Source organism: Microtus pennsylvanicus, chromosome 22 (assembly GCF_037038515.1).
Source record: "Microtus pennsylvanicus isolate mMicPen1 chromosome 22, mMicPen1.hap1, whole genome shotgun sequence".
NCBI lineage: Eukaryota > Metazoa > Chordata > Mammalia > Rodentia > Cricetidae > Microtus > Microtus pennsylvanicus.
Genome location: NC_134600.1, coordinates 9428438 through 9452789, shown reverse-complemented (window position 1 = coordinate 9452789; position 24352 = coordinate 9428438). Strand labels below are relative to the sequence as shown.

The following is a 24352-nucleotide window of genomic DNA, read 5'->3' as shown; positions in this document are numbered from 1 at the left end:
GCCACGGGTTATGAAAGTATGGGTAATGACCCCGTGCGGGATCATGTACTTCAGTGTGTGGGGTGGTGAAGGTTTTGGCAGTAGAAAATGGTTTCTGAACTCAACAAGAATCCGATAAATAAATAAAAGATTTAGTATTCAAGGTGTTTCTGGCTGGACGGCCTGTATTGCCTCCTCCTTCTCTACGAAGGCCTTGGTTCCGAACACGCAACACACACACATCACTCTGTCTAGCTTTCACTCCATGCACGGGGCACCCGCGAATGCAACTGGAAACCGCTTGACTCACACTCAAGACTATTATAGGTTATGAACTACATTGTTTTGACTGTACATAAAACGTTTTCTGCTTTTATGGAAATAGCTCGGTGGCAGAAAACAAAGACTCTGTTTTTCTGCCGTCATTCCGTAGCGGGTTAGTATCTAATTAGAGCGTCTGTGGATTGATTATGTTAAGATGCTTGAGTTTAGAAGTCGCTGTTTTGAGTTGCTGACAAGTTTTACAAACACAAAACTTTATTAAATAAAATTTGGCTTCAGATTGGGGCGGGATTTCTCACAATGTCTGAAGTGGCCCTGAACAGAATGCTGCCTTTTCGTTTTACATATTTATGCGAAAGCCTCATACGCAGCATGGACGGTTATGAGATAAAAATATTGATCAGCTCAGGAAAATAGTGCAGATGCTGTGTGTCCTGCTGCTTCACATGCTCAGACAAAGCTTCACTCTTCACGTAAAGGCAAGCACCGTCGCCTCCTTAGCTTTCATCTTTAATAAATGTAAAATTGCACGTTTGCTAAGGAGCTGTTCAAAGGCTTCCTTATGATTTTATTATCAGAAAGTGCTCGGTTTGTATAGTCTTTTATATCCTACACTGGTGTCTCTTTCATTATTCCGCGGGAAGGCGTGGCAAGTAGAAGAGGTTCAAGAAATCCTGGTCAAGCCATAACAGTTGACCGTCTGGTGTAGAACAGATCAAGACACACCACGGCAGCCTGGAAAAGAGATGCAGTTCAGAGCTCTCAGAGACGGTTGTGGTGCTCCCCCCACACACCTGATGACATCTCAGCACTAACTAGGGAGGCTGAGGCAGGGGACCACCTGCGACTAGTCTAGCCATCATAGTAAATTCCCCTCCGTGCCAACATCTTCAAAGAGCGTTTGAACTTAGGATGTAGTAAGAGAAGACGGGAGAGGAAATCCGCACGCCGTTACCAGAGTCAAATGAAAACATCTCAGGGCATGGCAAGCCACCGGGAGATTACGGGAAATCCCTGGTGAAAAGCCAGAAGTCCCCTGAGATTTTGGGGTAATCCAGTGGGTCCTGATGCCGTGGACTGGAAGCCCACGGAAGGCCCTCCTCTGTCTTACCCTGAGTTGTCAGCCCCAGGCATGGAAGATCCTGTTCCCCTAGCAGACAGAGTAAGAGATGATCAGTGACCGGACAGCTGCTCCTTTCTCTCAGCACAGCCTGGGCCAGGCAGGTGACCCATGCTACTCGGGGATGGGCCACCGTGGGAAACATTGTGTGAGGTTACCGTTCAGTAAGCAGTAAGCGGTCTAGAGCTAATTCTGAATTACCTTTTCCTGCTTTGAAAATTCCTCTTTTCTGATGCTGTGTTCTTTTCGCTGACTGAGGCGTAGGGATCACATAGGCAGTAGGTTACCTTTGGGAAACAGCAGGAATGATGAGTCAATGCTTTCCTTAAGCCGCCGAGGCTCCATTGGTGCTCATGGTGCCAGGTAATGTGGCTTTTAGCTGAGTGGATATATTGTATCATCAACTGCCTGTCTGTATGGCTGTTAGGACCCTTGATACCCAGCTCCGAGAGACCCAGGCAAAGTTTACATTCAGCTAATTTGACCTTCATCGGATGGTTACCAATGTCGTGGAAGCAGAAAGTCTCATAGGAGTTTTAAATCGAATCAAGTCACTATGAAGTCGTGGGCGTTTAAATGATCGCAGCAGGCTTTGACGGAGACTGATGCAGCCTTCCTGCAGGAAAGCTCAGGGAGAAACCTCTTCTCCCCGCTGTGGGTGTGGGTCTCTGGAAAGCCTCCCAGGACTCTGAGCAGTATGTCGGTCTTTTGTCTGTTAGTTTGGCTTTGCAAATGTACACTTGTCCCCGTCCTCCTTTCCACTGTGAGCTGCTTCCTCCAGTCCACAATTCTCTCAAGAGCCAGGAGGCTTGGTAAAGTACAGGAGAAAGAGTAAGACTTGAAAGCTGCTGGTTTGTAAAACCATTGCCTCAGAAGACTACAATCTAGGTTCAAGTCTTTTGGGTCCCAAGATCCTTTTGTGTTTTTATATTTGTCTAACAAATACTCATTTTTCTCATTGCTATAAAAGGACTAAAATGTTCTGTTCACCTTATTGTTATTGTGAACTGTTTCCTCTATCCCATGATCTGGAGAAGAAAAATGGCGTGAGTTAGCATAGCACTCAGTAGACCTTGTGAAGCTACCATCCTCTTACGGAAAAGACTGCATATACATGCTTTTGTGTGTGGACTTTTTTTTGTAGGAGGAGGGGGCTGCTTGTTCTTTCCGGCTAGCTTACACCAGAAATAACCACTCAGAAACTATATTAATTAAATCACTGCTTGGCCCATTAGCTCTAGCTTCTAATTGGCTAACTCTTATATTAATTTAACCCATTTCTATTAATTGGTATATTGCCACGTGGCAGTGGCTTACCAGCAGAGATTCTGCATGTCTGACTCTGACGGCTCCAGGGCGTCTCTTTGACTCCACCCTTCTTTTCCCAGCATTCAGTGCAGTCCTCTCCGCCTACATAAACTCTGACCTATCAACAGGCAAGGCAGTTGTTTTATTCATCTTCGTCACCATGTCTACACGATGAAGGGAAGAAAACATAAAAGCTGAGAATGTAGGCTAAACCTGGCAAGCGTTGGTCTGAGTTCCCAGTCTGTGTTTTATCGCCATTTCCTTTGAGAGCATAGGTCAGTTCAGCAGCTGTCTTTCTGAGCCGAGTGCACAGTTAAAGTATGCATGTCGGGAGATAGCATCCATCACTATCAACCGCTTTGCAGATGGGTCGCGTCTTTTTCCACCTGTGTTGCCATCTCACAATGTCTCAGCCCGATGATGGAGCTCGAAGCAACCGTGCTGAGCCTTCTCTCCCTTCTTTTTGTAGGTTAAGCCCATCCACAGTGATGGCCACAGCCTTACCCAGGACCCTGGGGGAGCTGCAGCTGTACAGAATATTGCAGAAGGCCAACCTGCTTTCTTACTTCGATGCCTTCATCCAACAAGGTGGCGATGACGTCCAGCAACTTTGTGAAGCTGGAGAAGAGGAATTTTTGGAAATCATGGCGCTCGTGGGCATGGCAAGCAAGCCCCTTCACGTTAGAAGGCTGCAGAAGGCTTTGAGAGACTGGGTTACAAACCCTGGCCTTTTCAATCAGCCACTGACTTCCCTTCCGGTCAGTAGCATACCCATCTATAAATTACCAGAGGGATCACCAACCTGGCTCGGCATATCCTGCAATAGTTATGAAAGGAACAGCAGTGCCCGGGAACCCCATCTAAAGATCCCTAAGTGCGCCGCCACCACGTGTGTGCAGAGCTTGGGTCAGGGCAAGTCGGAGGTGGGAAGTTTGGCGCTGCAGAGCGTCGGCGAGTCCAGGCTCTGGCAAGGACACCACGGCAGTGAGAGCGAGCACAGTCTCTCCCCAGCCGACCTGGGCTCCCCGGCTTCCCCGAAGGAGAGCAGCGAGGCTCTGGATGCTGCCGCCGCGCTCTCTGTGGCCGAGTGTGTGGAGCGGATGGCTTCCACGCTGCCCAAAAGTGACTTGAACGAAGTGAAAGAGCTGCTCAAGAACAATAAGAAGTTGGCCAAAATGATTGGTCACATCTTCGAGATGAGCGATGATGACCCACACAAGGAAGAGGAGATTCGAAAGTACAGCGCTATCTATGGACGGTTCGACTCCAAGAGAAAGGATGGCAAACACCTCACATTGCATGAGGTAAGGAACGTTTTTTGGGTGGGTGTGGGTGAGCCTGTGAGTGCCTGCATGTGTGTGTGTGTGTGTGTGTGTGTGTGCGCGCGCATGCTGCTGTTTCCTGCAGGGAGTTTGCTTATGGTTTTCAGGGGAGGAGCAGCCCTGAAAATACCAAAGTGTGACATCTAGGGTTATATAGTGAGACCCAAACCAAGATAGATGAAAACTTCATATAGTTTATGGACATAAGCCTTTGTCTTATATAATGCTGTTTCCCATACGGCCATTCTTCCTTTGGCATTCGCTGTTTTACGTAGCTGTATCTGTTGATCTGGTCCTGTTTGGCCGAACTGAGTTTGGTGTCCCTGGGCGACACAGACTATATAAACTGGATAGCCCTACGATGCTGTCTGCCGCCCAGAAAAACAAGCACCTCTGTCCTCTTGTGTTACAGCTTTTCTGGGTTTGGTTTGGTTTTTAAGGTTTTGGTAGTTTTACACCTTTCCTTCCAAACAAAATTCTAGATACATTTATCAAGTTTCTTTTTTTTAAAAAAAAAATGCGTTATTTTGATTAGAACTGTTTTTCTGTATAATAGACTTGATAATAGTTGGCATATTTATACTAATGGGACCTATGAGCGGTACAGTATATGGTTTTCCCTATTTTACTAGATCTTTTACATTCCTCAGTAAGAAATTTTGTGATTCTTTTATTCACGTGTATTTTCTTGTTTGGTCAGATTCTATATATGTTGAATGTCTTTATTGCATCGATTTAATTTTCTTCTCTGCTTTAATGGTATGAGTTGATGTAAAAGGGTATGAGATTTTTTCCCCCTCACTACCCTTTTCATGGCTATCACTGGTTGATTTTTTTTATGTTAATCTTGTTTTCAGCAGTTTCACCCTCTGGTGAAGTTTATGACTGCAGAATTGGTTGGCCAGAATGGCTGATCTGCATGGTCCCTTTTGGAATTAGCATAAACAATTACTGGGTGTCACCTTGTCTCCTGGTTCACAGGCACCCGTGCGCCGGAGGGTTGGGGTGCTCTTCAGTGCCTTTTTAAATCACCTGTCAATGAATAAAGGTATCCAGCTAGAAAGCCGTAATTAGCAGGGAAGAGGTGAAACGTGCTGGGGATTTCAGCTGCGCACTTTAACCTAATCTTTTATATGATATTTAACGTTTTACGGAGGAAGCACAAAGCTGAGTAAAAATCCCATACTTTCCTCAATGTCAAAGTAACTTTTACAAGATTACTTTAATAACCCTAACCAATTTCACGATGAAAACCACCCTTCCTTAAATTAAACAATTCGAGAGAATCATGTTTTTGCTAGGCCTTTGCTGCAAAGGCCTTTGTTTTTGCTTGCTCTTTGCTTCATAGGTGTAGATGGTGTGTAAGTCCTGAGGCCGTCCTAAGCTGCAGATGAGTGGTGGGTGATGGGAGATGAGGGCGGAGCTTTGGGAAAGTCAAGTGCTGTTTGTGTGATAGAAGAGGAGGGCGGAGCTTTGGGAAATTCAAGTGCTGTGTGTGTGATGGAAGAGGAGGGCGGAGCTTTGGGAAAGTCAAGTGTTGTGTGATGGGAGATGAGGGCGGAGCTTTGGGAAAGTCAAGCGCTGGATGATGGGAGAAAGGGGCGGAGCTTTGGGAAAGTCAAGTGCTGTGTGATGGGAGATGAGGGCGGAGCTTTGGGAAAGTCAAGTGCTGTGTGATGGGAGAGGAGGGCGGAGCTTTGGGAAAGTCAAGTGCTGTGTGTGTGATGGAAGAGGAGGGCGGAGCTTTGGGAAAGTCAAGTGTTGTGTGATGGGAGAGGAGGGCGGAGCTTTGGGAAAGTCAAGTGTTGCGTGATGGGAGATGGGGCAGATCTTTGAGAAAGTCAAGTGCTGGATGATGGGAGACGGGGTGGGGGGGGTGGGGGGGGCGGAGCTTTGGGAAAATCCTCTGGCCTCAGAATTTCCCTTGGACAGCTCTTGTTACTTGGGGCTCAAGTGTGTGCATCTATCAGAACACTGTAGATGGGGGTAGAAGTTAACAAACCCAGCTTTCTCCAACTCCCCGGCTCTCTCAGACCTTGGAGGGCACTGGAAGTCTGAAATTAATGAGAGACTAGAAGGTAGAAGCGCCCGTTGTGGCCTTCCAGGCATTATGAAAATATTAGCTATATAAATCAGAGAAAGGCCTTTTAATATTTATAGATATCTAGGATAAAAGAATGCCACCTGTTTAGCTTCGGTTTCCACATCAGGAACTAGGTGACATCCTTGGCTCCGTCTGTCTGTTCTGAAAGCTTTCTTTGTAAAACAAACAAACAAACAACAACAACAACAAAAACCCTTTTGATGCTTTTGTTTAAATTTTTAGTTAGTAGTGGTGAAAACTACCATCTCTGATGCCAGGGGGAAATGTCAATCCCAACAAGTCCGTAGAATTCTTTTTTTTTTTTTTGTAAACATGTTTATATTTGTTCCCCCAAAGCACTGTGTCCTCTATGGTGCAGAATTATACAATAGAGCATTGTTCTGTAGCTTTAAAGTTACAGAGTAGGTAGTTGGTGTGCGCATGTACCACGCGCGTGTGCACACACACACACATGCACACACACACATGCACGCACACACATGCACACACACACGCACACACTCACACATGCACACACACATGCACGCACACACACATGCACACACACACATGCACGCACACACACACATGCACACACACACATGCACACACACACACACATGCACGCACACACACACGGTGCTGGGCAGCGGCAACACAACCACTCACATTCTTGGTATAGGACAGGGACAGCCCAGGTATGGCGCTAGAGATTTCGGCCGGCGGAAGATCTCGTCTGTCCAGAGCTATAGTAGGAGACAGGAGGGGGTAAAGAAGGCGGGCGGTGTGCTCCAGATCTTGAGTCAAGGGATGATGAGAAATAAACTGAAACTGGAAATGGCAAGACAGGAGAGCATTCAGGACTTAGAGCGCCATGAGCGCATCCGAGGCTCCCCTGCCCTACGTTTGTCACTGGTCCAGGAACTGAGAGCTGCCAGGTGGAGAAGCTCATAGATTACAGTTCTGTCAAAACTGTGGAGACCGGGCTGCTAAGAAGTCACCAAGATCAAGCCCCAGGCCTATAACAATGAGGCCAGCTTCAGTCAGGTGCCAGCACAGTATAAGAAGCCAGAGCGGAGAGGCCTCAGAATTCCAGCAGCCTCGGTTTGGAGCCAGAGCCCTCCCAGACAAAAGCGTGCTGCGCATAGAGATGCTTTTCCTCCATGCTTCCGCTCAGAGGACATGGTTTGCAGCACCTGACACTTGAAAAGAGGTGTTGGGTTTTCCTTGGATGGCTTTAAGAAGTTAGTTGTAGGACTATTAAGGTCGTCTATTTCTTCTTGAATCATTTGGTGAGTTTATGTTTTTCTAAACATGTCGATTCAGGTCATTTTCCAACACCGGCACGTAGGTATTTGTAATTTTTACCTAAGTTAGTTTATATGGTCTCTCTCCCACCTACCACCCTTGCCCAGAAATTGGACAGTTTTTCTCTGAGAACTGCACGACAGGGTCAGTGGGCCAGGCCGGCCTGCCTCCTGTTTTTGTGAACAAACTATTGCAACAGCCCATGCTTTTTTGTGCAATGTCAATGGTTGTCTTTAAGCTACAATGACAGAGTTGAACAGCCGAACAGCGTCCGGCCTATGAACCCTAAAATGTCCCTCTGTGTTTTCCAGAAAGCGCTTATTGGATCTGAAGAAGAACTTGTTATCTTAGTGGAGGATTGGGTTGGGTTGTGTCCGCAGTCTCCTCTAAATTAAACTGGGTTGGGGTCATTAGTGTTCGTTATTCTTATATTTCCGATGTAACCCGTGGTGACTCTGTGTTTTCACCGGGCATAGATTCATTAAGTTTTTGATTTTTTTTTTATTGTTTTCTTTTTAAGATTTGACTCACGAGTTATTTAGAATTTGCTGTGGTTTCTAAACATGAGTGAATCCCCCACCACCACGACCACTGACAATTTTTTCTAAGGGTTCCTGTCTAAATTACATGGTGGTTGGTTCTCCCCACTGTGAAAATCCTGGAATTTGCACTGAGCCAAGAAGGCCTGGTACAGTTTCTCACCCGCTGGATCATCTCACTGGCCCTGTTTGTGGTGTCTAATTCCTTTGACTAAACCCATATTCCTAAGACCTTTTAGAAGCCCCCGGAAGGAAGTAGCTCTCCAGAGCAGTTCTTCGGTTTTGCTTCTACGAGTTAACAGAAACCTGGGGATAAGCTCTCAGCCCATGAGACCCATGGTGTGAGTGAATTATGGCTGGAGGCCTGCGTGAGAACCAAGAGACTTGCCTGCTGTCTTCCACATGGCTCTGAGGCTCAAGGCGGGCCATTTTCCATATATGTCCCTGGGTAACAGCTGACTTGGAGCTTTATGGAAGAACACACCTTAGGACTCCTCACTCTGGGGAGCACCAAGCTTCACCCCTTGGTCCTTTCCTACACATTCCAGCCTTGTGAAGATGAAAACTTCTCATCCAGTCTGGACACTGCATCCTTAATTTACTTGCCCTTTGAAGTACTGCTGTCTTTGGTTTGTGCTCATGTGCCTTGCTCTTTTTCTGGCCCACCCGAGCATTTCAGGTAATGTCCCTGCCATCCTGCCTCCTCCCCTCTCTGCTTGCTTTTACTCAGCAATTTTGTTTGTTTATTGGTTTGTTTTGGGTTTCACTTGCATCTTATGCTGACGAAAGCAACTTCAGAAGAGTGTGATTTGGCTCGTGGTCCGCGAGTGGGAATCATGTTGGGGAATCAAGGCACCAGGCACATACACAGCCGGTCATATTGCATTTACATCAGGAGATTGCCTTTACTATACAGAGCAGTGTACAGTCTTGGGCACTGGTTCTCAACCTTCCGAATGTCACAACCCTTTAATACAGTTCTTTATGTTGTAGTGACCCCCAACTGTAAAATTATTTCATTACTACTTCATAACTGTAATGTTGCTACTGTTATGAATTGTAGTGTTTGGCAGAGAGGTTGAGAACTGCTGATCTAGGATCTCAGCCCAGGGAATGGTGCCCCCCACAGTAAGCATGCCTTCTAACTGTCGTAGGGGAAGACAGTCCCTTATAGACACACCCAGATTTTATAGACATTTCCCAGATCTCGTCACGCTGACAGTTGAGATGAATCATCACAGTTTGTTTTGTTTGGGTGGAAGGGACAGTCATGGCCTTTGTCCTCTTGAAAGTCAGAAGACGAAGTCCAGTTGCCTTTTGAGCCTCTCTGTCACCCAGCATTTGCCAAGTGTTTTTATGTCAACAATGCTACATTGACAGTTGTAATGGTCTGCTCTGTTCCTTTAAGAGACAGGCCACGCCCACTCCCCACCCCAGTGTGCAGAGGCAAGCTGATCTTTAGCCTCCAAGAGGCAGCTTCTGTCTCTCTCTTCTCCCCACTCCCCTCCCCTTCTGTTTCTCTCTCTCTCTCTCTCTCTCTCTCTCTCTCTCTCTCCTCTTCTCCCCTTCTTCCCTTTCCCTTCCATAACCCACTAAATAAATATCCAACCTCACTCTGCATGGTGTGTCCATCCATGTCTCTGTCCCTCTCTTGCTGCGTCGCTCCCTGCCCTGAACCAGCCGCCTTTGGAGACCTGCAGTGGTCTCACGGCATGCCCATCTGTCTGTCTCTCCTCGTGGGACTGGCTGCCCCATTGAGATCTCTCACCCACCATGCGGCTCCCTGCCTGGGACTCATGGGCTGTTGTAGCCACTTGGAGACCTGCAGCATTTGACCTTACTTTTACCATTACTACAGTTAAATAATTCGGTCACTAGTGATAAACATGTTAACTGCAGTGAGAGGAACAGCCACAGAACTGGTGAACCACCTTTTTCTGAAGACGAAGATGACTGAGTTGTTTCCGGTTCAGCTGTAAATGACTAAGAGCTCATCTTCAAGGCGAAGATAGGAATGGAATCTTAGGATGTGGGGCTATGGAAACAGGAAGTGGGAGAGATGCATGAGCCCGTTGTTCGAGGAGCACAGCCCTGACTGTTACTCTGGAAAAGCTGCAGTGGTGGCACTCAGCAGCAGCCAGCAGTGCCCGCGACAGCAATTGCAGTCTTCTTTAAAAGTCTTAGTCACGGATGTGCTAATGTTATGCCCAGTCCGTGGGGACCCCAAAAGGCCACCAGGGAGACAGACTCACGGAAATGCAAAAGCAAGGGTTTTGTGTGCCTATTACAAGCCGGCAGGGACCTCGTCAGCGCAGCAGCTGGCAAGAGGAGGTATCCAGCCCTTCTAGGGGCATTATTTAAAGACAAAACCAGAAAGGTTACATTAGCAGGGTGTGGGGTGATGGGTTCAATTCTAATTGGTTGACATTTGTCTGGGGGTGTCCTGGTGAAAGGCGATGGGTGTGTGCTGGCAGGTGATTCTGTGTACAGTGACTGGAACGTTAGGGATTCCTTTGGATGGTCTGTTCCTAGGTGGTGCCTGGGTGATCTCCATTCATGGTCTTTCTCGTGGTAAACCACTGAGACTCAGGCCTCTGTTGAGCTTGTCTCGCCTGGGTCCTGCACTAGCTATTGCCAAGTAGAGGCCACAGAATCTGGGGAACACTGACAGACGGGCTGAAGGGGGAGACTGTGGCTTAGCTTCTCGCTCCAGTCTCTCACCGGGAGGGTCCTCTAGAGCAGGGCAAGTTCCGCCTTCTTTTCCAGTCCGTTGGTGTTGAAATTCCATGACCGCGTAAGTGTTACCTTGTTTGTCCTGTAAGTTTGCAGAAGGTACATAGAACAGTTTTCGGTTTATGTTGAAAAATCATTTTCTGTGGTTGTATCTAAACTAGTAGTTCTGCACGTGAGTAACCCAGCTATCTCACTGGTAATCAAGAGCTTTCCATAGCCATTTAGATTTACAAGTATAAAAAACGGCTGCCCAGAAGGCACTTTGAGAGGGGTCCTGTTGGCCACTGTAGCGGCGGGCATGCTGGGCCTGCAGGTCACACGTCATTCTGTAGGGTGTATTTCCCTTTAACCTTCAAAAGCAGGGGCCACGTGTAGTGGCTCACACCTGTATCCAGTGCTGGGCGGTGGAAAAGGAGGAGCAGGAGTTCAAGGCCGTTTTCTGCTACTTAGAGAGTTTGAGGCCAGCCTGGACTACACAAGACCCTCAAAAATAAGACAGAGGAAACGTTTGAGGACGCAGCTGATCCATGATGCTGTGTTAGGAACAGGAAGGCGACTGTTCTTCTCCTGCCTTGGTGCTCAGCTCAGCCATGAGTTCCCCACAGGACATTGAGCCTTGCAGTCAGCAGGAAAGTGCACCCTCAGAACATGTACTGCAGTGCAGTGGGAAATCCAGGGAGGATGGTGGTAGACATACCAAACACATGATTCAGATGTATGTGCCATGCTACTTACCAAAACACATGATGTCAGACGTCTGTGGCATGCTACATACCATAACACGTGATGTCAGACGTCTGTGGCATGCTACATACCACAACACATGATGTCAGACGTCTGTGGCATGCTACATACCATAACACGTGATGTCAGACGTCTGTGGCATACTAACACACTGTTCTGGGTGGATTAAATGCTAACACGGGAGAGGTAAGGTGGGCTTAGAGAAACCTTGAAGTGTTTCTAGGGAAGGAAGAGTTTCTATGCGTGGCACCTGTGGTGGTTTTTGTAAGAATGGCTTCCATAGGCTCCTACAGGTGTGGCCTTGTTGGAGGAAGTGTGTCGCTAGGGTGAGCTTTCAGGTTTCAGAGGCCATGCCAGGCCCAGATGCGCTTGCTCCCTCCCTCCCTCCCTCCCTCTGTCTCTCCCTTCCTCCCTCCCTGTCTCTCTCTCTCCCCCTCCTCTTTCTCCCCCTCTTCTCTCTCTTTTCCCTCCTTCTCTCTCCCCCTCTCTCTCCCCCTCTTCTCTCCCTCTCTCTTCCCTCCCCCTCTCTCCCCTCCCTCCCTCTCTCCCCTCCCTCTCTCTTCCCTCCTCTCTCCCTCTCTCCCTCTCCATCTCTCTGCCCTTGGTTCAGAATATAGCTCTCAGCTACTGCTCCGGGTACCTTTGAGTGCTGCCATGGCCCTGCCATGATGATAATGGACTAAACCTCTGTACCGGCCGGCTTTGTGTCAGCTTGACACAGGCTACATCATCTGAAAGGAAACCGCAGATGAAAAACTCCATAAGATCCGGTTGTAGGCAAGCCTGTAGGGCATTGCATTTTCTTAATTAGTGACTGATATTGGAGGGCCCCGTCATTGTGGGTGGAACCATCCCTGGCCCGGTGGTCCTGGGTGCTGAAGAAGGCAGACTGAGCAAGCCATGGAGAGCAGGCCAGTAAGCAGCACCCTCCATGGCCTCTGCATCAGCGCCTGCCTCAGGGTTCCTGCCCTGTGTGAGTTCCTGCCCTGACTTCCATCTGGGATGAACTGTTACCTGGAAGGAAATGTAAGTGAAATTAACCCTTTCCAGGGTTGCTTTGGTCATGCTGTTTTATCCCTGACTGAGACACCCTCTGAAGTTGTAAGCAGTTAAATGCCTTTTTTTTTTCTATAAGAGTTGCCTTGGACATGGTGTTTCTTCACAGCAGGACTAAGACAGCATCCAAAGGGAAAACTATAAGGCTGTTGAAAAACGTAAGAAAAGAGACCTGCACCACATAGGATTCAAAGTTAATTCTCAACTTCCTAAAGTCCAAACGAAACACCGCAATAGAAGAAACTGGCGTGCCTCTAGCAATAGACCTTAGAAATAGACGTAGGAAAGGATTGATTTCTAGTCCGATGAAAGAAAACCGAAACCGAATTCCAGTTACATACATGAAGTAGGTAAAGGTCTTTGTTTCTATTTTTTTAAAGGGAAGCAACACGGGGCAGGACTCTAGGAATGGTCTCCCTGCGAGTGCCCATGGTATCATTTAGAGAAGTTTATCTAAAGGGAAACTGTGGGAGAGCATAAGAAGTTAGTAGGGGGTGGCACTGTGGCTCAGTGTCTTGAGAGTGACATGCTGCTCTTGGAGTGCCTGAGTCTAGTTCCCAGCACCCGTGTCTGGCAGCTCTCAACTTAAGGGGACCTTACACCCTCTTTTGGCCTCTTCGGGCCTCTGCACACATGTGACGTATACTCAAGACAGGCACGTATAGATAAAAATCAATCTTTAAAAAAATTTTATTAAAACTTAGTATGTTCTATGATCCAACAAGTCCATTTGTTGGAGTTTATGCCAAGTAAACTATTAGATATGCATGCAAAGATGAACATTTATGAATGCGTTTTTCTGCTGTAATACATGAGGGATGGGGGTTGCCTAGGTGAGGCTGGGCTAAAGAATATATTGTTCTTCCCGGAATGGCTTGGGTATATGTAGCAAAAATAAAAATAAAGGATTTTAAAATCCAGTGATGAGTCAACAATATTCCCTGTGCATAGAACCCATATCAGGTGCCGATGTAAACATACCAACTTTTCGTCATAAACCATGGAAAAACATAAAAGGAACAGATTTGCATAAATGGAAAAGGACTCTAAAGGTTTTAGTGCAGAGAAATAAGAGAAGTTATTAGCAATGAGGGTGAGATGCCAGGGGAGAGAGAAAAGGTGAATGCCTGAACTTTCTAATTAAAGCAAAAACGAGAACCAAGCACCTCTCAAACCTCCTGGGAGAGCCTTTGAGGGGTGCTGTCTCCCCGAGGCTGGAGACAGAGCCTTTTATTGCCCAGACGCACCCGCCATGAGCTGTGGATGGCACAGAATTAACGCCGGGTCTGGCTGGCACCAAGCCCTCCTTCCTGCCACTGCCCACACTGTGATGGAGGACGTCTCTTGCTTTCTGGAAGAAGTGTGGCTTATCCGCCAGTAGCTCCCTGCATCCGCTTGGCAGAACTCTGGAGGACATGCAGATTTGTTAGCGAGTTCCTGTGCCGTGTGAAGTTTCAAGCACAGGTGTCTGACCAGCCAGCGATGATGCTGGCAGTATCTTAAGAATTACTGAATCGAGTCGATATAGGAAGTTAGTCTCTGCGGCGTCACTTCTCCCGTGCCGCACTGACTCGTCACCGCGGTGCTGTTGAGGTTAATCTGATGAGTTCTGCATTAGGAGTTTTCACGTCCGCTCAGGTGAGAAATTCAGCCAGCTGCGTATATGTTTAACTGAGGAAAGATTGTCACCATTTCAAAAATCAATTTTGTAGGGTTTCTTCCATAAGAGAAATGAGATGTAGAATATTTCTTTATCATTCATAAGCTGCCTAGTCAAAAATACAGAGTATGTAAATGTAAGTAGGTAAAAACAAGATAATTATGTCGAATTGGTTGGTCTCCAGAAGACAAAGCCAGCTGCCCCTTCTGCAGTCTGACAAGGGGATAATGGAGCTCTCTGAGTTACTTCTTCCCGTAATGATGTGAATTTTTCACATTAAGTGAAGCATTCTATTATCTAGTGAGATAGATATGTTTATTTATTTATTATTTATTTATTTTTGGATGCTCAGCTCACTGTTAACGAAGCGGCCGCCCAGCTTTGTGTGAAAGACAACGCCCTGCTGACGAGAAGAGATGAACTTTTCGCCCTGGCCAGACAGGTTTCTCGAGAAGTCACCTACAAATACACTTACAGGACCACCAGGTACGTCGAGGATGGCGCATTTGCACACTGGGTAGGAACAGAGTTTGAGACATTGTTCATGGTTAACATATGAGTGTTCCAGAAAAGGTAAGATATGATTAATACAGAATTAAACAGTGCTAAGTAATGCGGTCACTTTTCAAAACATTGTTCAAAGAAAATTTTTTAATTATTTTTAACTGGCTCTTAAAAACATTAAAAGTATCTGTATCAATGGATACCATTTGGTATTGGAATACATGTATGCATTGTATGATGTTGAAATCGGTTGTTAAATCTACTCATTCAAGCACTAATCATGTGTTCTTAATGAAGACATCCCGAAACCTTTCTCTGGGTTTTGAAATAAACCGTATGTAATGTGTCCACAGCAGCCCACTACGTGGTGGCCACTGGGCCTTCTGATCTGAACAGCAGGTTTTGATTTTGTGTAATCCTCCTCTGTGTCTCCACGTCTGAAAGATTCGGTCTCTAAGGCTGTAGTGTTCTGGCCATAGGTAGACATTCTCTCACCCAGACCTTAGCTTTGAGTGTGAAGCTGAGGACACATGCACACACAGACAGCCGGGCTTGGTGGTGGCCGTGAGGAAGCTGGTTCCTTTGCTGGTGTGTAAGAAGACGAGATCTTCCTGGCACAGTCCCCTTCTTGGGTGGATTCCTGTTTGTAATGTTTGGTTATTGGAAATAATGCCACAATAAGTAAAATTGTGTTTTGCCTATTCCAAGATACACTTTTTACATTTTAGTGCTTTTTTTTTTTTTTACATAGAAGTTAGATTGACTTCTCATAATTTAGTTGGCGAGAATACATCAAGGTGAAGCCTTGAAGCATGGGATGCCCTAGTGCTGATGGGCGCTATGGCCTACGTATCTAGTGTGACCCTGAGATAGCTCCCAGAAGGGAGACCGAGTCAAGCAAGAATGTCTGAGGTGTCGAGAGATAGGCATGGCCCATCTTATTTCATACGCCTCATGGCCTTTGTTTCAAATGACCATTTACCTTAAATGGTTCCTGCTGAACTCTTAAAGACACATACCCCTTGAATATTTTTTTCATTTTTTTTTGTTGTTATATTGTCATGAAATACTGCTTTCTCTGGTAGAGTTCTCAAGTTTACAATATTTAATATTACGTAGATATCCCCTAATATCGACTTGGAAACCATGAGACTGTGTCTTCAATTATGTTAAATGGTTACTGTATGTCATTTCTCATGTTGTGGTTTCAGAAGTAAATACTCCTAGGGAGCGTTTCAGACCGAGCCCATTCGGGAATGGAGTTCACTGCGGTCTCAAGCTTTTTCTTTCTCCCTTCCCTGCAGGCTAAAATGTGGTGAGCGAGAAGAATTGTCTCCGAAGAGAATTAAAGTGGAGGTATGGCTGCACGGAATCTATGTGTGTGCTAATAAGCTTTGCTTCGTGTATAAGATCACCAAAAATAATGTAAGATCTTCTTAGTTCAGACAAAAAAAGAGTGGCTCTGCCATTTAGTAAACAAACAAAAATTACAGAATCTTAAAAGCAATGTAGAATTTTGTTACCCTGAAGTACCTGTGGTAATCTCAGTGAGCAAACCAAGATTGTTTTTTTAAAAAATGTTTTTTAGACTTTATTATTTCTGTTTAGGTGTGGGGGTGGTTTGCTGCATGTATGTCTATACATCACACGTGTGCAGATCCAGACAAGGGCATTGGATCTCCTATCACTGGAGAGTTGTGAGCTACCATGGGGTTGCTGGGAATTGATCCCAGGTCCTTCAAGAGCAGCCAGTGTGCTGAGCCACTGAGCCATCTGTCCAGTCTCTCCCTGCTCCCCCTAGGAGATTCTTAAAAGGAAACTGTTATTGACTAGATTGATAGCTGGTTTATCAGTGGTTGGTTTAGTGATCAGTGTCTTATAGACCTGTAAGTCTTCACTCGTCAAATGGCTTTTCTTACCATCTCGCTGCAAGTTGCCCAGGAGCCGAATGCAGCACTGTATTTTCTGAGGGAACTGACAATTGTGGAAACATCACTGTACTTCAAACGTTTCTCAAGCGGCCCTGGTTGAGACTGTTACTGTAATTTTTAACTTGTAAATGGTAAGGTGGAAATTGAGCAAGAAAAGCATAGCTCTCTTCGGATATTTGAAAGCCGACTTTCCATCCCTGTGTTATCCTTGCCTGTCTGTGTGGCGGAGTCCTTTATTGCTACCAAGCCAGAATTATCTTGTGAAAACATAATTTTTAATTGCTTAAACCCTCCCAGATCTGGTGTAGGAGGTCCTTCTGCCTATGTGTTGCTTTTATTGGTTAATGAGTAAAGAAACTGCCTTGGCCTGTTGATAGGGCAGAACTTAGGTAGTCAGGGAAAACTGGACTGAATGCTGGGAGGAAGAACGCAGAGGCAGGGGGAAGCCATGGATCCTCCGCCAGAGTCAGACATGCTGAAACTTTGCCGGTAAGCCACTGCCACGTGGTGATACACAGATTAATAGAAATGGGTTAAATTAAGATGTAAGAGTTAGCCAATAGGAAGCTAGAGCTAATGGGCCAAGCAGTGGCTTAATTAATACAGTTTCTGTGTGATTATTTTGGGTCTAAGCTACCGGGGCGGCCTAGAACCAAACAAGCGACCTCCTTACTATACAGATCTGTGGCCCTCATAATTGGGCGTCTGCTCTTTGCTGCCTCCCGTTGCTCCTCCCACTCTTCCACCAGCACAGACTGACAAAAGCCATGGCTGGTGCTTACCGGGCTCCCTGTGCGCGGCATTTGCTGCCCGTCCCTGGTTTATGCCTGAGCTTTCTGACTCTCTCGCCTCCAGTTCAGGGGATGGGGCTTGTGTACCCCAAATCACGCTCTGACCGTTGGCCAACTTTTTTTCCTAGCACGTATGATTACTTGGAATTCTAGGATGTTTATGTTTAATTCGGGGCCAGTCTGCCCTGCTGGAGATGAGCAGGGTTCTTGCCTGGGGGACAGGCATGAGTAGCAGCTCGGATAAGACAGTGAGGGACTGTGGAGAAGTAGCTTCGATTTCTCAAAGCTTTGCCCTCAAGGAAAAGTTCTCAGACGAGTGTTCTGTTCCCAAGGGACAGTTCTCTTTTAAGTCATGCTCCTGTTTGTCGTCTTGGCCTGGTGTTCACTGTAGAGAACTCTTGGAGATGGGCTAGCCTCAGGAACCACTCGGGAGGTCTGTTGACATTGTCTAACAGGCTGTGTCTCCAGGCACACCAAGGTAAGGGCCTGGAGAAGATCCTTGTGGGTTTGGCTTGCCGCTGCTACTGAGGGGGAACAGGTGAACGCAGACACTGCCCGGTATGTGCTGTTGGGCCGTTCACACCTAGCCATGGCTGCTGCAGAGAGAGAGGCCTACCCGTGTCTCCTTTCAGCACGGGACCTCGATGTGGTTACGACTTGGTGTGCTCTTCACGTCAGCCCAACTGTTCCACGCTGAAATGTGCGGTCATGGCTGATTGGAGCTGCCGCTGTTTCTTGACCTTCACAGTGTCCCTGAGCTGAAACTTCTTCCTACAGTTTATCATGAGAAACTCGAGTATTGGATAATTGCATTATCTGTGAAATTTCAATTCCTTGAAAGACATCTCACTGGAGATAATTTAGCTGGTGGGCTCATTATTTTTTTTAGGGTCACAAAGACACTTGAATAGTTTTCTGTTCAGGCTTAAAATGATCAGTATTTCCTTTTCCTGTGAAAGTTCTAATCCTTCCCAATAAGCCCAGTGACTAACTAGCTCAACTCTCTTTAGAGCTCGCGTGAACACTAGACTCCTAATTTGTTCCTAGAAGCAAGTGGAGACCTTAGCTTGAATTTAGGACGGTGATTCACTTTTTACCGTTTCTCATTGTTGTTTTGCTTGGTTTTGTAAAGGCACCGAAAAATTGTCAGCCTCTTCACGGTGTGTCCTGTGCACACACACGGTGTGTGTGTCGTGACGTGTTTCACCGTCTGTGATCTGGCATTGTCCTAGCCTGGTTATGCTCTGAGTCATGGTTAGGTGTTGTCTCTGCCCCTGTGCTTCTGGAAGCTGCTCCTGGGGTGGGGAGGACCGACTGTCATGGATCTGCTTCCTGTAACGCTTCACTGAGTAGCAGTGCCTTGGGAGAGCCTGTCTTCCACAGGCAACTCGGAGAGGGAGGCTGTGGCATAGGATAACGTACGAATGGGGCCGCCTAGGGAGATGTCATCTGAGCTGGTTTTAAGAAGGTAGGAATGCCAGTGGGTATTCAGGGTGGCATTGTAAAGACCAACCGGCATGGGGGAGACATGCTCAGGAAAACAGTAGATAGAATTGTCTAGAGGCGTGGCTGATGCAGGGGACCTCGTAATGAAACCTGAAACCAGAGAGGCTTTAGAACTCTTGAAGCCTCTTCTACCTTCACGTTAGCCAACTTCTTTGGGCTTCTCGATTTATTCCTTATTTGAAGATAGTATCATAAAAATAGACGGTGGACAGAGTCCTAGTTGCTTAAGCCCAAAGTAATGCAGCAGCTACTTCTCTCCCTCCCTCTGTTCCGAAATCTCCTCCAGCCACCAGGAAGCGCACGCGCAAGTTGTCCCTTCATTCCCGTGTTTTATAAACAGACTATTTCTGCAGTGAACGGCAAGGACAAAAGTGTGATGTCCGGCAGATAAAAGTGACATCAGAGGAATTTGACATGCTAAGGGAGGAAGAGGTTCTGCTGCCGTTATCAGTGTCTCGGGGTGCCACGTCGGATGGCGCTGTGTACAGGCGCAGTCAGATCCGTACTTATTGCTGACTCCTGGGTCCCGATCTGCACGTGAAGGGTCGGGTGGAATAAATCTTAAATGCTCATACCCCGACTTCCCTCCCCGGAGAACATAGTGTCATCCCATAACGAAAGCCGTAATTAGATTTTTTTCGCAGGCATCAACATACTCTCTGTAGACATATCTCTCTCTTGTCCTTCGCTGGTATGCTGCCTTACAGGGTATGGGAGACATGAGACATTAAAATATGTAGAGTTTGAGCCTTATTTCTTCAATTTTGAGATTAAATGAGATAATTACAGAGAGAGAGAGAGAGAGAGAGAGAGAGAGAGACCCTTCCCGCCTAGGTGAGCCTAAGGGGGAGGGGCCACCAGGGGAGTGGGCCTCCAGGGAAAGCCCCTCCCCAAGCCCTGCATGTTAGAAAGTCAGGCTTGGAAACACCTGCAGCAGTTAGCCGCTGCACGAAGCCAGCCCACCTTTAGCTAAACCGAGAATGAATTGTTGTGTTCATGTTCTTATTTTTCACTAGGGACCCCGGAGCACCTAGCTGCGGGACAGTCGTAACAATGATGGTTTTCTAGTTCAGGCTGTCATATGCCAGTCACCGCCTGACATCTGTGACAAACCTTCTTGTGTGCATACAAGCATTTATGACGTCGGTTTGACAGCCACGGCGGACCCAGAGTTCCCATGTTGCTGTCCAGGGGCCAGCGTCAGGGTCTCCAGCCTGTGTCTTACGCCTGAGCCTTAGGCAGTACCTTTCTGGGTGGCGATGAGCCCTCGCAGAACCCCTCAACGGCGCAGGAAAGCTCCGTTGGGCTTAGAACTGCCGTGTCCGTGTTTGTAAAGGGAACGTGTACGGAACTGGTGGTCTCTGAAGAAGAGGAATGGCAGTTACTGTTTCCTAATCCAGGGATGACTGGGAAAGAGCTGTAACTTTTCGGTAGAAAAATGGTAGCCACAGAATATATTTATATCAAAGGGAGCACCGTGTAATACTCCGCCTGCTTAGAATGAGTTTAGAAGGTATGTTGGGGAGATAGAGTATACCTATAAAAGTCAGTCTGATTTATTTATGCTCTGCCTGTGAACAGGGTAAGATGGCTTGACAGCCAACCATAGAATATGAAGAGTCAGGAGCCAGAATCCCTGGCCTGCTTTAAACTATAAAATACTGGTTAAAACTAGAGTCGGTTGGTAGCATTTCTTCCTGGTTTAAGAACACGCGAGGTTCCCTGGACAAACTATCATTATCTCCAGTACTGACAGAGTCACCGGAGCTTCTTAGAAAGGGAGGCGGAGCACAGTCCCCACCCTTGATGGCCGCGGACTGCGTGGATGGACTCTCTGCTCTGCGTCTTTTCCCTGTTAGTTTTCTTCCCCCAGAGCTGCTAGGAAAAGGGCAGAGATACCCTGCCCCTGTGGAGGAGAGTACAGAAGCAGCTGAGTGGAATGAATTTGAATTTCTTAGTGGAGCCCAGAAAGTCAGAGAACTGGGTCCAGAAACAGCTGCCCACCACTCCAGGGGGCCGGGCGGGGCCGGGCGGGGCCGGGCGGGGCCGGGCGGGGCCGGGCGGGGCGGGGTCAGCATGCCCACCTACACCTACACGGTGGCCGCGCTTCTGGAAAGAAAGCTGGCGAGCCTGAAGTAGGCAGAAGCCGTGCAATCTGCTCTTCGTCCAGGAAGCGTGAATAGAGAAAAGGGGTTAGGAACATCTGCCGCCCCACGTCACTCCAAGACAGCTGGGCAGTGCTTCCAACAGCCCGCTGGTGCTTGGCAGGAGAGATGGAGACCGGTGAGGGCGTCGACGGAAGCGGTGAGACTAATTAGGGCTGGAACAGCCTCCAAACGTAGATCTTATTCTCTCAGTGCTGAGGCCCAGAATCTCATCACCAAGGGAACGCTGTGAATTATGGCAGCAGCCAGCAGTGTGACATGGAGATAAATGGCTCATAGCATGGTACAGCTGGTGCCTGGAAAGACAGCTATAGAGACTCAGAGGAAGTCCTGCGCCAAACCCAGAGAAGGAGACCAAGGACCAAGGCTCCTCTACCAGTGCACCAGTGTGGGAGGGTGGGGGTGGGGGAGGGTTCTCCCTTTCATTTCTCCTCACACATTCCAGATAGCTTCTTTCTCATTGTTAAGGACAAAGCACTACCCACTTCCCAGAAAGCTTTCTCTGCATTTTGAGGGCTCCTCCCCAGCCTTGCGGTATTATTCTCATGGCTGAACAGTCCTGACCATGATGGCGCTCTCTGCCAAGATTTGCCATCTGCATTAGTTCATTTAATGCCCATAGCTCTTCCCCCTGAGCCCGCCAAACAGGTAATGTAATCTCTGTGGAAACATTGGGAACGCCGAGAATAATGAGGTTGACTTTGCTGAGACCACACATCTGGTCCTTGCAGAAGACCGGCTAGCTTCTTCCTCCTTCACAAGCCTCCTCCAACAGCGTTTGAGATGTGGGGGCGTCTGGGGCGTGAGCAGCTCCACCCACAGCCTGCCGCTGAGCTGGTAACTGCTTGGAGTCTCCAGTCCCGACCTCACCCCTTCATTCAGACTCCCTGTGCCTGGTTTGTGTGCAGGAAGTCTTGCCTCTTGACTGAATCCAACCAATCTCTAGTTCTCTCTTAAGCGATGCCTGGCCCTGCAGCCTTGCTTGAAGCGGAAGGTCCACGAAGTGCCAGACCTCTGCTCTGTCTTCAGCATAGGCATCAGCTAATCCCAGCTGTGCGTCGTGTGGCCTTAATCAGGTCTTCGGGGCGTGTCTGTCGGTAGCTTCTCTGTAGGAAGGAGAATATTTACTCCATTTGAGATGAGGTTCAGATGTTGCTCGGGCCCCACAGAATCCAGCTGTGCGTTTCTAGCCTTCCTGCCGCTCTCTTCCTTACGGCTTGTCTTACAGAAGCCACAGTAAACCGGTGCTGTGCAGCCTGGCAGGTTCGCCTTCAGGCCTCTATGCGAGTCACCATCTTTTCCTGAAGCGCTCTCGTCTCTTAAGCACGAGGCCCTCCAGGGAGCCTCCTTGGTGTTCTGGGTCTCTGTCCAATAGGTGCTTCTGGATTTCCCCTGTGTTTTCCACCAGTGTGCACCCCTACCCATACCCAGGACTTTCTTGCTGGTTATAGAATTTGTAGTTCCCACTTGTTGCAAGGAGCCACTCGTTGCTTGTTGGTTCCTGACCACCCGGCTAGCTTAGACCCAAAATAATCGCACAGAAACCATATTATTTAAATCATTGCTCAGCCTATTATCTCTAGCTTCTTATTGGCTAACTCTTACATATTAATTTAACCCATTTCTATTCATCTGTATATTGCTATATAACTGTGGCTTACCAGGTAAGGTTTTCAGCTTCTGTCTCCAGTGGTGGCTCCATGCCTTCTTTCTGACTCCACCCTTCTTTCTCCCAGCATTCAGTTTAGTTTTCCCTGCCTACCTAAGTTCTGCCTTGCTATAGGTCCAAAACAGTTTCTTTATTCGTTAACGGTAATCACAGCACGCAGAGGGAACTCCCACATCACCCACTCATCCTCGTATAGCTATACTGTGTAAATATCTCTAAAACATGTTCCCCCCCTCTATATAACTGGAATGGTATGTCACCTACATTGGGCTGTTTTATTTTGATTAAGCCCAGTAGCTTTTTACTTGGATTGTCTAAATGGCAAAAAAAAAAAAAAGGAATTTCATGTATAATTCCTATGTGCCAAACACTGACCTGAGTATTTTCTATGCGTTTTTGTTCCTCTGAAAATGATGATATAAATTAGCCTCACGACTGCCAGAGCATCCCTCCTACAGATGGAGCAGTATACCCGGGACAAAATGGTCTGCTTTGCATAGCAGCAAGAATAGGATTAGATTTCATACCCGGGACAACCCCAGCTGTAAGGATGGTGTTTCCAAGATGTCTTCATGTGAGGAATGTATGGGTTGAACCTAGGCTCGGAGCGAGTGTCTGCAGCTGTGGACTGCAGGAAACCAAGGATCGTTTCTGAGGCTAAGTAGAAAATGCTGTGAACTGGGAACTAGTACAGTTTGGGCTCCTGCAAGCCAGCGGGCTTTGGCTACGGCCTCTCCTCGATGCTTGTTCCAAGCTCACTAGCTTAAGCTTAAAGAAAGGTTTGTTCATGCTGAGGCTAGAGTTTTAGGAGTCAAACAATTCTCAAGAGAAAAATGGAATAACTGAGAAAACGATATGTATTCATGGTCTTATGTCAGAGGGTCAGAGTTACTCACCTTTTTTTTTTTTTACCACCAATCATGTTACTTCATGTCTAACATAAAACAGATAATTCTCTCCTTGTGGTTGTGATGCCCTTAATCCCAGCCCGCAGGAGCCAAGGCAGAAAGGGTATAAGTTTAAGGCCAGCCTGAGCTACATTGTGAGCTCTGAGCAGTCTGGGCAGTAGGATAAGATGTCTCAAAATAGTAAAATCATTTTAAAATTAAAAACAGATCATTGGGGCTGGAGAGATGGCTCAGAGGTTAGGAGCACTGGCTGCTCTTCCAGAGGTCGTGAGTTCAATTCCCAGCAACCACATGGTGGCTCACAGCCATCTATAGTGAGATCTGGCGCCCTCCTCTGGCATGTGGGCATACATGGAGGCAGAATGTTGTATGCATAATAAATAAATAAATCTTAAAAAAAAAGAAAATAAAAAAAAACAGATCATTGTTATTTAGGGAATTGATTTGGTAGATTAAATACTTGAAAGCGTGGCGTATAAAGACCATAATGGGAAAATGTTTTGAGCCAATATGTTATATTTCAAAGTAAAGTATTTTATTACATTGCAGCATCTTTTTCTACTTGGTTATTGGGGAAAAAAATGGTTTTTAATGGTTACCCCTGTGTTAAAAGTATATAGCTTATCCAACCAAGGGGAAGCTGCCTTGATTTCTGTAATGAGAGCCTTCGTGTCCTTCCTTAATGTTACTAAAGTCCTCATGGTTGCCCATAGCTCTTATATTCTTGTAGAACAGTAGACAGGC

At 47.0% G+C, this 24352-nt stretch overlaps 1 protein-coding gene across 5 annotated transcripts in view; it reads left to right on the top strand.

Moving 5' to 3' along the window:
• Positions 1-24352, top strand: part of Nab1 (NGFI-A binding protein 1) — a 41404-nt gene that overhangs the window by 5539 nt on the left and 11513 nt on the right. For all 5 annotated transcript variants that reach the window (XM_075956490.1, XM_075956489.1, XM_075956491.1 and 2 more), the window contains 3 exons: positions 3159-3993; positions 14487-14620; positions 15943-15994. In XM_075956490.1, the coding sequence (XP_075812605.1) occupies positions 3178-3993; positions 14487-14620; positions 15943-15994 (1002 nt within the window). In that variant the 5' untranslated portion in view covers positions 3159-3177. The remainder of the gene's footprint in view (positions 1-3158; positions 3994-14486; positions 14621-15942; positions 15995-24352) is intronic.